Source organism: Nomascus leucogenys, chromosome 17, assembly GCF_006542625.1.
Source record: "Nomascus leucogenys isolate Asia chromosome 17, Asia_NLE_v1, whole genome shotgun sequence".
In the NCBI taxonomy this organism is placed as follows: domain Eukaryota; kingdom Metazoa; phylum Chordata; class Mammalia; order Primates; family Hylobatidae; genus Nomascus; species Nomascus leucogenys.
Genome location: NC_044397.1, coordinates 91,281,227 through 91,295,806, shown reverse-complemented (window position 1 = coordinate 91,295,806; position 14,580 = coordinate 91,281,227). Strand labels below are relative to the sequence as shown.

At 54.7% G+C, this 14,580-nt stretch overlaps 1 protein-coding gene across 1 annotated transcript; it reads right to left on the bottom strand.

Annotated features, from left to right (window-relative positions):
- Positions 1 to 507: 507 nt before the first annotated feature.
- PLIN5 (perilipin 5) lies at positions 508 to 12,757 on the bottom strand. Its single transcript, XM_003280564.3, has 8 exons — positions 12,700 to 12,757; positions 11,548 to 11,628; positions 9,176 to 9,371; positions 7,344 to 7,426; positions 6,414 to 6,594; positions 3,601 to 3,800; positions 2,927 to 3,040; positions 508 to 2,043 (listed from the first exon to the last, which is right to left on the bottom strand). Exons 2-8 carry the CDS (start codon positions 11,605 to 11,607, stop codon positions 1,492 to 1,494), a joined length of 1,386 nt encoding a protein of 461 aa, XP_003280612.2. The 5' UTR covers positions 11,608 to 11,628; positions 12,700 to 12,757; the 3' UTR covers positions 508 to 1,491.
- Between the last annotated feature and the right edge of the window lie 1,823 nt (positions 12,758 to 14,580).

Here is a 14,580-nt window from a genome sequence, read left to right as displayed (position 1 = left end):
CGAAGGGGCAATGCTCTGGTTTAAGAGACAGGGTCTCGCTGCGTTGCCCAGGCTGGAGTGGAGTAGTTACCCATCAAAGCAACCTCAACTTCCTAGGCTCGAGCGATCCTGCTGCCTCAGCCTCCTGAGTAGTTGGGGCACAGGCTCGCACCATGCGTCATTTTACAATTTTTTGTAGAGACAAGGTCTCCTGTGTTGCCCAGGCTGGTGTCAGAACTCCTGGGCTCATGCAATCCTCTCACCTCAGCCTCCCAAAGTGCTGGGATTACAGATATGAGCCGTGGTGCCTGGCTAATTTTAAGTGGCAATGCTTACCCCACGTGGGCTGGGCAGTAACGGTGGATCCCAGACAGGATGACAGGCAGGTCAGAGAAGCATCATTCTTCTAGATCTTGAACTCTGGCTCTACACGCCCCCTTCTCCGTGTCTCTGCAGTGACACACCTCCGTGGCCCCCAGCCCCCTGGGACTGAGACCCACCCTGGCTGGAACACACACATGGGCCTTTCAACAAAAAGGACCTTTATTCTGGGGGCAAATCTCAAACAGCAAAGCAAGTGGGTATGGCAGGCTGAGCAGGACAGCCCACGGGCAGAGGAGGGCTCACTTTTCAAAGTTCCAAATAGGGCAAAATGTGTGTTTCCCTGGAAAGTATTTTTTAAAAACATTTTTGAGATAGGGTCTTGCTGTGTCACCCAGGCAAGAGTGCAGGGGCAAGATCATGGCTCGCTGCAGCCTCCAACTCCTGGGCTCAAGCAGTCCTCCCACCTTGGCCTCCCAAACCGCTGTGATTACAGGTGTCAGCCACCACACCCAGTCAGGGCTCTACTTTTCAAAGCCCCAAACAGAAGGCATTGGGCAAAATGTGTATTTCTTGGGGAGGCTGTTATTATTTTTTGTTAGATGGAGTCTCGCTCTGTCACCCAGGCTGGTTTGCAGTGGCGTGATCTCTGCTCACTGCAACCTCTGCGCCTCTCAGGTTTAAGCAATTCTTCTGCGTCAGCCTCACAGCTAGCTGGGACTACAGGTGCACACCACCATGCCCGGCTTTTTAATATATATATTTTTAGTAGAGACAGGGTTTCATCATGTTGGCCAGGGTGATCTCGAACTCCTGACCTCAGATGATCCACCTGCCTCAGCCTCCCAAGGTGCTGGGATTACAGGCGTGAGCCACTGTGCCCAGCCCCTCAGAAAGATTTGGATGAGCTTCATGGAGCTGGGGAACAGGACATAGGTGAAGAACCCAGCTTGTGGCTCAGGTTTGCCTGAATTGGGTTCGCGGCCCTGCTCCCCCTGGGCCTCTTTGTCCATGTGTTCAAGGAAAAAATGGGAGAGTCCAATACCAAAACGGTGGTGAGGGATCCTGAGTTGGGCCTGATTCCAAAGAAGGGTCAAGGCCAAGGCCTCATGCTTACGTGTGGCCACCAGGGGGCAGCAGGGATCGGGGCGTGCAGGTGGCCTTTCCTCCCCGCCTCCACTGGCCCATGGGTCAGAAGTCCAGCTCGGGCATGAGGGTGTGCTTGACTGGGCAGCTGGGGGTCTCAGGTTCCTGCTCGCAGATGTCCCCGGCAACACCCATCCCGTCCCCGTCCCCATTCCCATCCCTGTGCTGGGCCTCCCAGGCTCTCTGCTGGGCCGGCCAGTCCAGGTGTGCCCAGCGGGGGTCAGGGCCCCCGATGACCTCGTCCACCACGTCCGCCAGGTCGGGCAGGGGCTCGGGTCGCTCCACAAGGATGGGCGCGAAGGGTCCCACCAGCCAGGGCAGCGGCACGGCCTGCACCACCAGCTCTAGCAGCTCGTCCACGCAGGCGTGCGCACGGGCCACGCGACCCCGGCCCTCGGCCAGCGCGGCCGCTGGCACGTCCTTGAAGCAGCGGGCATCAGCGAAGGCGGTCTGCAGGGCGTCCACGCTGCGCCGCACCTCAGCCACCTTCTCCTGGGCGCCGGGGGGCAGGCCCCGCACGCTGGACTCCAGCGCCTCTACCGTGCCCTGCAGCTCCTGGGTCAGGCTGCGGGACAGCACCAGCGTCTCCAGCTCTGCCTGCAGGGGGCGGGGACCTCAGTTTCCCCTATGGAAGCCCAGGAGGACTGCTGTCCTGCCTCGGTTTCTCTGATGGACCCACAGTGGGGCTGTCAACCTGTCTCATAGTCCTGTCCCCCATAGACACAGAACGTGACCCAGCCCTGACTCAGTCTCCTTCATAAACACAATGGGGCCGGGTGCGGTGGCTCATGCCTGTAATCCCAGCACTTTGGGAGGCCGAGGCAGGCGGATCACCTGAGGTGCAGAGTTCAAGACTAGCCTGGCCAACATGGTGAAACCCCGTATCTACCAAAAATAAAAAAAAATTAGCCGGGCGTGGTGGTGGGCACCTGTAGTCCCAGCTACTTAGGAGGCTAAGACAGGAGAATCGCTGGAACCCGGGAGGTGGAGGTTGCAGTGAGCTGAGATCGTGCCACTGCACTCCAGCCTGGGCGACAGAGTGAGACTCCATCTCAAATAAATAAATAAAAATAAAGTGGAAAGTGGAGAGATGGTTTATAGGCTATAGGTTCAGGGAGAGAATGTGGAGGGAGGGAAAGAGAGAAGGAGTGGGAAGCCAGGGACTATTGCTTGCCTGGGCTAACACACCCCTCCCCTCCCACCTCCCTCCATCTCAAAAATAAATAAAACAATAAAACTCCATCTCAAAATAAATACATAAGTAAAACACACAATGGGACTTAAACCTGCCTCAGTTTCCCCCCACAGACACCTCAACTAGCTGAGCTCAGCACTTGGTTTGAGATATCTTGAGCTGGGTTTCCCAGCAGTACTGGGCTGACCCACAGTCCGTCACTCTCCCTCTTCCTCCGCGGCCTGGTGGCAGACACCACCTCACCTGGCACTCCTGCGGTCTCACCTGGCGCCCTGAAAGTCTCACCTGGCTCCGGCGGCGGCTCTCCGGAGGGCGCTGGCCCCATTCCCCCCACAGCTTGTGCACCTTCCCAGGGCGGGCCGGGGCGGTGGGGGTCACCCCAAACTGCATGTGATCTATCTGCAAGGACAGAAATGGTGGTCTTCAGAGCTGGGGGATCTAGGGGTGGCGGTGGGGTCCAGGACCACTGATCTGGACTCAGTAAGCATTTAGGAGACCGAGGCAGGTTGTGCAGGGCCGTGGGGAAGACTTGGGCTTGGACCCCAAGGGAGGTGGGAGCCATAGAGGGCTGTGGGTAGAGAAGGGACAGACCTGACTCAGGGGCTCACAGGTGCCCTCTGGTGGCTGCTGCGGGGAGGGAAGAGCTGAGGATGGGAGGATTCTGATGAGGAGGGCACCAGAAGAGGAAGGCTGTCTTCTGACCTACCCTAACTTGCTATAAATTCCAGCTTCTCCTTCCCCTCTTCCACAAAACCCCTCCCTGACTCTCCAGGCAGAGCCATGACATCCCTGGGCTCCTCCAGGCCCGGGTCCCCCAGCCCTGAACACACGCAGCTGGAGACAGCTGCACCCAGCTCCGCCTCCTGCTTCAGGCTAGCACGGGATCTGGTATTCAGCTGGCGCTCAATCCATGCTGATTGGCCTGCATCCCGGAGCAGAGGCGGGCAGCGGGCTCTCACCAGCTCCAGCATCTCCTGCAGCTGGGCCAGGGTGTCCTGGGCACGGTGTTTGCTCTGCCTCAGTTTCCCCAGAGAGTGCTCGTAGGCCAGGTGGCGGATCCGCGCTGACAGGGAGCCGAGGCGCACAAAGTAGCCCTGCTGTCTCCTCTGATCCTCCACCGAACCCACTTCAGGGCCCTCAGCCTCAGCTGCCAGTGCCGCTGGAGGACAGGATTCGGGGACAGCGCGGGGTCAGCACAGCCACCCCCTCCACATCTGCTCACCCACCTCTGGGTACAGAAGCCACAGGTTCCCACATTCACAGTTCCCCTTGACTGACATCAACCCATTTGGTCTTCCCCAAACCCTAAGATGTAGGCACTATTGCGGGCCCTGTTTTACACAGGAGGAAAACCGAGGCAAGGGAGAGGTGAGATCCTGCAGGATGCAAGAAGCAGACCCAGATTGGAACTCAGGCACGTTGGCCCCAAACTGCTTAACCATTTTTTTTTTTCTTTGAGATGGAGTCTCGCTCTGCCCCCAGGCTGGAGTGCAGTGGCACTATCCCAGCTCACTGCAACCTCTGCCTCCCAGAATCAAGCGATTCTCCTGCCTCAGCCTCCTGAGTAGCTGGGACCACAGGCATGCACCACCACACCTGATTAAGTTTTGTATTTTTAGTAGAGATGGGGTTTCACCACGTTGGCCAGGCTGGTCTAGAACTCCTGAGCTCAACTGATCCACCGGCCTCGGCCTCCTAAAGTGCTGGGTTTACAGGTATGAGCCACCGTGCCCGGCCTGCTTAACCATTCTTTTAAGCAGCCTTTTTTTTTTTTTTTTTTCAGACGGAGTCTTGCTCTGTCCCCCAGGCTAGAGTGCGGTGGCGCGATCTCGGCTCACTGCAAGCTCCGCCTCCCGGGTTCCCGCCATTCTCCTGCCTCAGCCTCCCGAGTAGCTGGGACTACAGGCGCCCGCCAACACGCCCGGCTAATTTTTTTGTATTTTTAGTAGAGACGGGGTTTCACCATGTTAGCCAGGATGGTCTCGATCTCCTGACCTCGTGATCCGCCCGCCTTGGCCTCCCAAAGTGCTGGGATTACAGGCTTGAGCCACCGCGCCGGCCTTTTAAGCAGCCTTTTAAAAATATAGGTTGGGCGCAGCGGCATGCACCTGTAATCCCAGCACTTTGGGAGGCCGAGATGGGAGGACTGCTTGAGCCCAGGGAGGATGACTTTGAGACCAGCTTAGGCAATCTAGCAAGACCCCATCTCTAAAAAAGAAATACGGAAAGTAGCCAGGGCTGGGCACAGTGGTGTGTGCCTGTAGTCCCAGCTGCTTGAGAAGCTGAGGCAGGAGGATCAATTGAGCCCAGGAATTGAAGGCTGCAGTTAGTTATGATCATGCCACTGCCCTCTAGCCTGGGCAACAGAACAAGACTCCGTCTCAAAAAAAAATTAAAATTAAAAAAATGAAAAATAATAAAGAGAAAATCCACACAAGATATGGTGGAAAAAAATAAAAAGAATATATCATAGTCCAGGCACAGTGGCTCACACCTGTAATCCCAGCATTTTGGGAGGCCAAGGCAGGGGGATCACTTGAGCCCAGGAGTTGGAGACCAGCCTGGGCAACATAGCAAGACCCCCATCTCTAAAAATTTTTTTTTTTTTTTTTTTTTTTTTTGAGACGGAGTCTCCCTCTGTCGCCCAGGCTGCAGTGCAGTGGTGCAATCTCGGCTCACTGCAAGCTCCGCCTCCCAGGTTCACGCCATTCTCCCACCTCAGCCTCCCGAGTAGCTGGGACTACAGGTGCCTGCCACCAGGCCCGGCTAATTTTTTGTATTTTTAGTAGAGACGGGGTTTGCACCGTGTGAGCCAGGGTGTTCTTGATCTCCTGACCTCGTGATCGGCCCGCCTCGGCCTCCCAAAGTGCTGGGATTACAGGTGTGAGCCACTGCGCCCGGCTGCCTCCCTGCTTTTCTGCTAAGGTTGGGGTAAGCCCATACATTCTTCCAGTGCTGTAAGGCTGGAGTTGGACATTCACATGGTCTCCAGGGCCAGGCAGGTACCAAAAACCATCAAAGTAGATACGACATAACCACTGGAGACTAGTGGGGCTGAACAAACCATCTGAAGGGGCAGACAATATTCTGGCTGTGTCTAGTTTTTCTTTTTTTCTTTTTTTTTTGAGACGGAGTTTTGCACTGTCGCCCGGACTGGAGTGCAATGGCGCGATCTCGGCTCATTGCAACCTTCACCTCCCGGGTTCAAGTGATTCTCCTGCCTCAGCCTCCCGAGTAGCTGAGAATACAGGCACCTGCCACCATGCCTGGCTAATTTTTTGTATTTTTAGTAGAGACGGGGTTTCACTATGTTGGCCAAGCTGGTCTTGAACTCCTGACCTCATGATCTGCCCACCTTGGCCTCCCAAAGTGCTGGGATTACAGGCGTAAGCCACTGTGCCTGGCAGTGTGTCTAGTTTTTCAAAACAAGCCAAGAATTGGGACATGTAATGCAAAATCTGGTTGTTAAATGCATGCAAAGAATGAAAATATTTAAAACATGTTGTATAGGCATTTGGGGGGCCACCAGTTTGGGACCTCAAGTCTAAAAGCCCTGTATGCCCTTAGGGTCTGGGTGTTCTGACTCCTGGCAGGATGCAGGTTGGGGTCCATGGAAGTGACTGGGAGAGAGGACAGGCCTGGTTTCGAGTTGTATGTTTCCTGCTGATCTGCTGTGTGACCTTGGGTGAGTCTCAGACCTCTCTGATCCGTACCATGGGGGGATGGGGACGGGGCAGGACTCAGGGGTTAGGGTTGAGGGTGTCGTCCTCACCGAGCTCTTCCTCCGTCATGGGCAGGAAGTGATCCACCAGCTCCTCTGATTTTTCCAGCACAACATCCATGGCATGGCTCACGGAGCGCTTCAGTTCCACGCTCCAGCGCCGGCCTCGCTGGGCCAGGTCCACCACACCCGTGACACTGCTGGCCACCGCGTCCTTGGCCGAGGTCACCACCTGGAAGGAAGGGCCCCCCCACTCCAGGCAACCGCGGGACTCCAGCTCCATTTCTGCCACCCTAGTTCCCTGGGGCTGGGAATCAAAGATCCCTGGACTTCTTCCTGGCTCCGTGCCTCAGTTTCCCCTATAAATAGTGATAAACCCTTCCTTCACAGGTTTGAGGAGTTACCCGCCCTTACTAGCAATACATAGATATATACATACATATATATACATATACATACACATATATACACATATACATATACGTATATATACACATATATGCATACGTATATATACGCATACGTATATATGCGTATACGTGTATATATGTATACACGTATACGCGTATATATATACATAGATATATACAATACAATACAAGCAATACATAGATATATACATACATATATATACATATACATACACATATATACACATATACGTATATATACACATATACGCATACGTATATATACGCGTATACGTATATACATATGTACACTTATACATATATACACATATATACACTATACAGATATACATACACTATACAGATATACATATATACATACATGTATATATACATATATGTATATATACATACACACACACACACACACACACACATGTTGCAGTTATCTTAACCTGGCTGTTTTTTCTCGAGTTAACTAACAGCCTGGCTGGCACCATCCCTCCCTCCCTCCCGCCTTTAGTCTGGCCTGCCCCCGCTGGAGGTCCCCATGTCTAGTTGTCCGGGGTACCGTCTCTGAAGGTTGCTGGAGAAAGGGAAGCTTCTCCTCCAGCTTGTCCAGGCCCCTGCAGGCGAGACTGTTCATGGTGGCCACTGAAGGGAGAGAGGTGGGGAATGAGACTCCGGGAGACACAGAGGGAGATAGGGAAACAGTGAGAGTTGTAGAGGGAGGGAATGCTAGAGAGAGAAGCAGAGACAGAGAAGGAAGGAGACCAGGAGAGACCGGGAGAGACAAAACAGAATAATGGAAATGAGACCCACACCGGGAGATGGACAGGCTTCCTGAGACCTTACACCAAGAAACCGCTTACACCAAAGACGATGGTGCAGATACCTGTGGCTCCTGGAGAGCCTAGGAGAGGGAGATGGGGAGAAGGCTTAGATCACAGGGGGACCTGCCTGCCTCCCTAGGTGAGACTGGGGGCCCTGAGTGTATGGGTAGGCCACTGGGTTGGGCACTGCCTCCTCTGCCCTCCTGCCTGGGCCCTGCCACCCACCCTGTTCTCCCAGCACCGAGGTGACTTTTCAGCCGTGCCCAGCTCAGATGGCCCAGCGGACAGACTCAAGGTCACAGAAGTTGGCTGAGAGGGAGGTGAGGAGGTGCTGAGCTAGGACCCTCAGGTGACCTTCTTCCTGGGTCAGACTAGAGGCCAAGGGTCCTGTAGTCCCCTGCCTGTCATCGGCTCAGGGGTCCACAGAGATGTGAGAACTGCAGAGTGGAGGCTGCGGGGCTGAGGACAGGCAGAGGCAGGCGCAGAGGGGAGGGGGCCTGGAGAGACAAATGGACCCAAGCCACCTCAGGCCAACAAATGAGGGGACACAGGGAGACAGACGGAATAGGGACAGAGAGGAGGGGCCCCGCCAGTAAACAGGTAAGGGCAGAGGGCCAGGGGATCAGATTTATTTATCTAGAGACAGAGTCTAGCTCTATCACCCAGGCTGGAGTGCAGTGGCGCGATCTCAGCTTGCTGCAACCCCTGCCTCTCAGGTTCAAGCGATTCTCCTGCCTCAGCCTCCCATGGAGCTGGGATTACAGGTGCCTACCACCATGCCCAGCTAATTTTTTGTATTTTTAGTAGAGATGGGGTTTCACCATGTTGGCCAGGCTGGTCTCGAACTCCTGACCTCAAGTGATCTGCCTGCCTCGGACTCCTAAAATGCTGGGATTACAGGCATGAGCCACCGCGCCTGTCAGGGGATCAGATTTTTTTTTTTTTCTTTTTTTTTGAGATGGAGTCTCACTCTGTTGCCCAGGCTAGAGTGCAATGGTGCGGTCTTGGCTCACTGCAACCTCCGCCTCCCAGGTTCAAGCAATTCTCCTGCCTCAGCCTCCCGAGTAGCTGGGATTACAGGTGCGTGCCACCACTCCTGGCCAAGTTTTGTATTTTTAGTAGAGACAGGGTTTCACTATGTTATCCAGGCTGGTCTTGAATTCCTGACCTTGTGATCCACCCGCCTCAGCCTCACAAAGTGCTGGGATTACAGGCATGAGCCACCACACCCAGCCAGATGTAAAAACAAACAAACAAAAAAAAAATTTTGAGATACAGGGTCTCGCTATGTTGCCCCGGTTGGTCTTGAACTCCTGGCCTCAAGTGAGCCTCCTGCCTCGGCCTCCCAAAGTGCTGGGATCATAGGCATGAGCCACTATGCCCGGCTGGTGATCAGATTAAAGAGAGACTTAAGTGAAGAGATTGAGGAGAGGTGGCATGGCAGTGGGACAGGTGGCTAGGCTGAAGATGACCCCCAGGAATGTCATGCAGATAGACCAAGGAGGATGGGACGGGACGGGGGCGGGGCGGGCAAGCCACAGCTCCTGGGGACACGGGCCGGGGCACTCACGCTGGGGCTGCAGGTGCTCGAGCAGCGGCTGGGCGTGGTCCAGGGCACGGGTGGTCAGGCCGCACACACAGTTCTCAGCCAGGCGGCAGGCGGAGCCCAGCAGCGGGTGCCTGTCTTTGGCCGCGCTGTAAGCATCGCAGACCGCGGTGCACGTGGCCCTGACCAGGGGCAGAGCCACCACGCGCTGCACCACGTTCTGCGGGAAGGGTCGGCATCAGGGAGACCCTGGGGGAAGTGGGACCCCAGCCACACCTCAACCTACTTCCCCTCTCTGGGCCAGGACGAGGGATGGGAGAGTGGAAGGATGGAGTACTGAGCACCGCGGTGTACTCTAGAGGCGGTGAAGATAAATGCGGATGTGAGAGTGTCATGGTTCCTGCATGCACAGGCTCCTCTTCCCATGGCGTACACAGAGCATTACAATTTTGTTTGTAATGGGGTTTCACTCTTGTCACCCAGGCTGGAGTGCAGTGGCACCTTCTCGGCTCACTGCAACCTCCTCCTCCTGGATTCAAACAATTCTCCTGCCTCAGCCTCCCAAGTAGCTGGGATTACAGGCGCCCACCACCACACCTGGCAATTATTATTATTATTTAAGATGGAGTCTCGCTCTATCACCCAGGCTGGAGTGCAGTGGTGCGATCTCGGCTCAGCGCAACCTCTGCCTCTTGGGTTCAAGTGATTCTCCTGCCTCAGCCTCCTGAGGAGCTGGGATTACAGGGATGTGCCACTATACCCATTTTGTTTTGTATTTTTAGTAGAGATGGGGTTTCTCCACGTTGGTCAGGCTGGTCTCAAACTCCCAACCTCAGGTGATCCATCTGCCTTGGCCTCCCAAAGTATAGGGATTACAGGCGTGAGCCACCACGCCCAGCCAATTTATTTTTATTTTTAGTAGAAACAGGATTTCACTATGTTAGCCAGGCTGGTCTCGAACTCCTGATCTCAGGTGATCCACCCACCTCAGCCTCCCGAAGTGCTGGGATTACAGGCCTGAGCCATTGCACCTGGTCACAGTTTTTTTGTTTTCAATAAAGACCAGGTCTTGCTCTGTTGCCCAGGCTGGAGGGCAGTGATTCAAGCACGGCTCACTGCAGCCTCAGCCTCGTAGGCTCAAGCAATCCTCCCACCTCAGTCTCCAAGTACCTCGGATTACAGGTGCCCACCACTGTGCCCAGCTAATTTTATTTTATAGAGATAGAGTCTTGCTGTGTTGCCCATGCTGGTCTTGAACTCCTGGCTCAAGCGATCCTCCTGCTTCAGTCTCCTAATATGCTGGGATTATAGGCATGAGCCACTGCACCTGGCCAAATACTATATATTTTTTTATCTGCATTTGGTTGAAAAAGGTCTGCATATTTCTGTCTCCTGGGTTCAAGAGATTCTCCTGCCTCAGCCTCCCAATTAGCTGAGATTACAGACAGCCATCACCGCACCTGGCTTTTTTTTTTTTTTTTTTTTTTTTTTTTTTTGAGATGGAGTCTCGTTCTTGTTACCCAGGCTGGAGTGCAGTGGCGTGATCTCGGCTCACTGCAACCCCCGCCTTCAGGGTTCAAGCGATTCTCCTGTCTCAGGCTCCCGAGTAGCTGGGACTACAGGCACCCACCACCACACAGGGCTAATTCTTGTATTTTTAGTAGAGACAGGGTTTCACCAAGTTGGCCAAGCTGGTCTCGAACTCCTGACCTCAGTTGATCTGCCCGCTTGGCCTCCCAAAGTGCTGGGATTACAGGCGTGAGCCACCGCACCCAGCCTGACCTGTGCAGTTCAAACCCATGTTGTTAAAGGGTCGACTGTGATCTGTCTGCTCGAGGGAGGAGATGTTAGATTCTGGGGGTTCCGAGCACTGCCCCTGGAGCACAGTGGCCTCTGTTCACTTCTGGTTCAGCTGCCTGCAAGTTGTGTGAACTTGGGCAAGCAACTGAACTGTTCTGTGCCTTGGTTTCCCTATCTATGAAATGCGTTACTAGGGTTGTGATGGGTGTTCAAGGAGCCAATATGTGTGAAACTCTTGGAACTGCGACCGATACGGTGATTGCTGCTCTTATTATTGTTGTTATTGAGGGCGCCATGATGGTGGACATGGAGACAGAAGGATACAGGTGGAGACCCAGGGATCCGAGGAGAGGGAAAGGGTTGGGTAGGGCCCACAGAAGCCAGCTGGGTGTCTTTGAGAGACACTCCCCTCCCAGGGCCTCATTAAGCCCCCACTAGGAAATAGACCATTCCCTCCATGGACCAAAATACTTTATGACTCAGGTTTTCCCAGCAAGAAGAGGAGTGGGGCGGGATACCTGGCCTGAAACGCTCCTAGAAGGGACTGTCCCACACAATTCCTTGTGTCCCCACTCCATGGGAGGGGCAGCCCTCACCTGCTGGTCCTGCTCCCACACACTGGGTCTGGGGATCTGAGCCGCCTCGTCTTCGGACATCGTGCTGCAAACAGGTTCACCCTGCGGGGCAGGATTGAGTAAAGGGAGCACCTGCCCAGGCGTCAGATCCTGTCAAATTGGGCTCTGTGACTCTAGCAACTCTCAAACCTCTTGGGGCCTCAGTTTCCTCATCTGCATAATAGGGCATTCTGTGGGGCTCAGACAATGCATGTCCAGAGCTCTGTACACAGAAGGTGTCCAATAATGAGCCTCTGGCAAGGTGGGGTTGCTGGAGTGACTCGAAGCATGGTCTCTGAGGTGAGAAAGACCTGGGTTCAAATGCTACCATTAATTGCAGTGTTATTTTTATTTATTATTTTTTTAAAGACAGAATCTCTCTCGCCCAGGCCGGAGGGCAGTGGCGCCATCTCAGCTCACTGCAATTTCCGCCTCCCAGGTTCAAGTGATTCTCCTGCCTCAGCCTCCCAGTTAGCTGGGATTACCCACGTGCCACCATGCTCCGCCAATTTTTGTATTTTTAGTAGAAACGGGGTTTCGCCATGTTGCCCAGGCTGGTCTCAAACTTCTGGGCTCAAGTGATCCGCCTGCCTCGGCCTCCCAAAGTGCTGGGATTACAGGCATGAGACACTGCACCTGGCCAGCTGTGGGATTTTTGGCAAGCACCTTCACCTCTCTGGGCTGTTTCCTGTTTTGTAAGATGGGGGAGGTCCCTGCTACCCCTGCGGCCCCTGCCTAGGCCCAGAACTGCCCAAGCACCCCAGACGGCTGGAGGTGGTAGCTGCTGGGTCCTAGTCCACTCACAGCTCATTTGACAGACAGGGCAACTGAGGCACGCAGCAGGTCCATGCTGGTCCCAAGGTCACGCAGCCAGCTAGAGTTAGAGGGGGGAGCTCGACCTCAGGCCTCAGACTTGCCGCCTGCGATCCCTCCGGTTGCCACCCCGCGTCCTCTGAGGCCTGGACCTCGCCCAACTGGGTCCTGAGCTGGGGCCAACTGGGCCAAGGGTCCCAGCCACCTGCTCTGGCCGGTCGTACCCGTCCCACGCCGCCGGACCTTCGCCCAACCACCCTATCTGGAGCTCCTCTCCTGAGCCCCGGGGGCGCTCCTGGACGCCGCCCTCAGGGCACTCACCTGGGCGCGAGCGGCTTCAGACCCCAGGTGTCTCCGCTGACCCCAGGCTCAAGTCTCCGCTCCTCCAGCTGGTCCCGCCCGTTCATCTTATAGCTGCTCGCGGAGTGGGGGGGGGGGCCCTCCGGAACTGACCAATGGGGAGAGGCCGTGCGGGGGCGTGCCCAGGGGGCGTGGCTCCAGGCTTCCCTCGCCCTCTCCTTGAGCCAGCCCAGGGCCCTATGGTTGCCATAGCAATTCGGGAGCGCTAGATTCAAAAGATTGAGCTATTATACTTTCCCGGACCAAGTCTGGCCACCTGTCACCCTCACTGCTGTTGCCATAGAGACAGTCCATGCGATCACAGCCCCCATAGCCCTGCTGAGTGACCTTGGCCAACTCGCTGCTGACTTTTCTTATTAATTATTGTTATTTATCGATTTTTGAGACTGGGTCTTGATCGGTTGCCCAGGGCTAGAGTGCAGTGGTGTGATCATAGCTCACTGCAAGCCTTACCCTCCTAGGCTGAGGTGATCCTCCCGCCTCAGTCTCCTAAGTAGCTGGGACCACAGGAACACACCACCACGGCCAGCTAACTTTTTAAATTTTTTGGAGAGACGAGATGTTCCTGTGTTGACCAGGCTTGTCTTCAACCCCTGAGCCCCAAGTAATCCTTCCACCTCAGCCTTCCAAATTGCTGGGATTACAGGTGTGAGCCATTGCACCCAGCCTCTTTTTATTTCTTAATCTGCCCCTTAACTAAGCCAGAAGCCAGGCCTGCCCTTTCCCTAGAATCCCCATTTCACAGATGAGCAAGCTGAGGCTCAGAGATCATAAATCACTTGCCCCGCATACCATAGCAAGCGAGGGATCCTATTCCTTTTTTTTTTTTTTTTTTTTTTTTTTTTGAGACAGAGTCTGACTCTGTCACCCAGGCTGGAGTGCACTGGCACGATCTCGGCACACTGCAACCTCCGCCCCCTGGGTTCAAGTGATTCTCCTGCCTCGACCTCCCAAGTAGCTGGGATTACAGGCACCTGCCACCACACCTAGCTAATTTTTGTATTTTTAGTAGAGATGGGGTTTCACCATATTGGTCAGGCTGGTCTTGAACTCCTGACCTCGTGATTCGCCTGCCTTAGCCTCCCAAAGTACTAGGATTACAGGCATGAGCCACCACGCCCGGCCAGGGATCCTATTCAAACTCAGCCTTGCTGGACCCCAGAACCCTGCCTTTTCATTGCCGTGCCTGGAATGACCACAGATGTAGGCATGGTCTTTTTATTTTTATTTTTGAGACACAGTTTCACTCTGTCACCCAGGCTGGAGTGCAGTGGCGCGATCTTGGCTCACTGCAACCTCCGCCTCCCAGGTTCGAGTGATTCTCCTGCCTGACCCTCCCAAGTAGCTGGTATTACAGGCACGTGCCACTATGCCTGGCTAATTTTTGTATTTTTAGTAGAGACAGGGTTTTGCCATGTTGGCCAGTCTGGTCTCGAACTCCTGACCTCAGGTGATCTGCCTGCCTCAGCCTCCCAAAGTGTTGGGATTACAGGCGTGAGCCACGGCGCCAGGCTGCGTGGTCATTTTCTAGGGAGCTGGGAAAACTGGACATGCCCCCAAGCCCCAGGGTCTCCCAAATCTGATTGCAGCCCCCACATGGCCAATGCTGTATCAGCAGGTGGGCCCGGGACCCTGCCCATCCCTTCAGCCCCATCCCGCCCCTGCAACCTTGCCCGGTGCAGGTGCCCCCTTAGATGATCTCAGGCCAGCATGACAAATTGTTTGGAGACCTGGGCAATCTGGTTTAACTTAAACCTTCTCCCAGGACACAAGCCCTGGCAGAAATCCACTGGTAAAATGACACCCGGGCAACGGTCAAGGTTTTATTTCTAGTTAGGTCCC

Bases quoted from the DNA above. Each gene is read 5' to 3' on its own strand.
- PLIN5 (XM_003280564.3), bottom strand. From the start codon at position 11,607: ATGTCCGAAGACGAGGCGGCTCAGATCCCCAGACCCAGTGTGTGGGAG. The intron at 9,372-11,547 runs GTGAGGGCTGCC...CCCTTCCCGCAG, and splicing joins TGTGGGAGCAGGACCAGCAG to AACGTGGTGCAGCGCGTGGT. The intron at 7,427-9,175 runs GTGAGTGCCCCG...CTCTCCCTTCAG, and splicing joins CGAGCACCTGCAGCCCCAGC to TGGCCACCATGAACAGTCTC.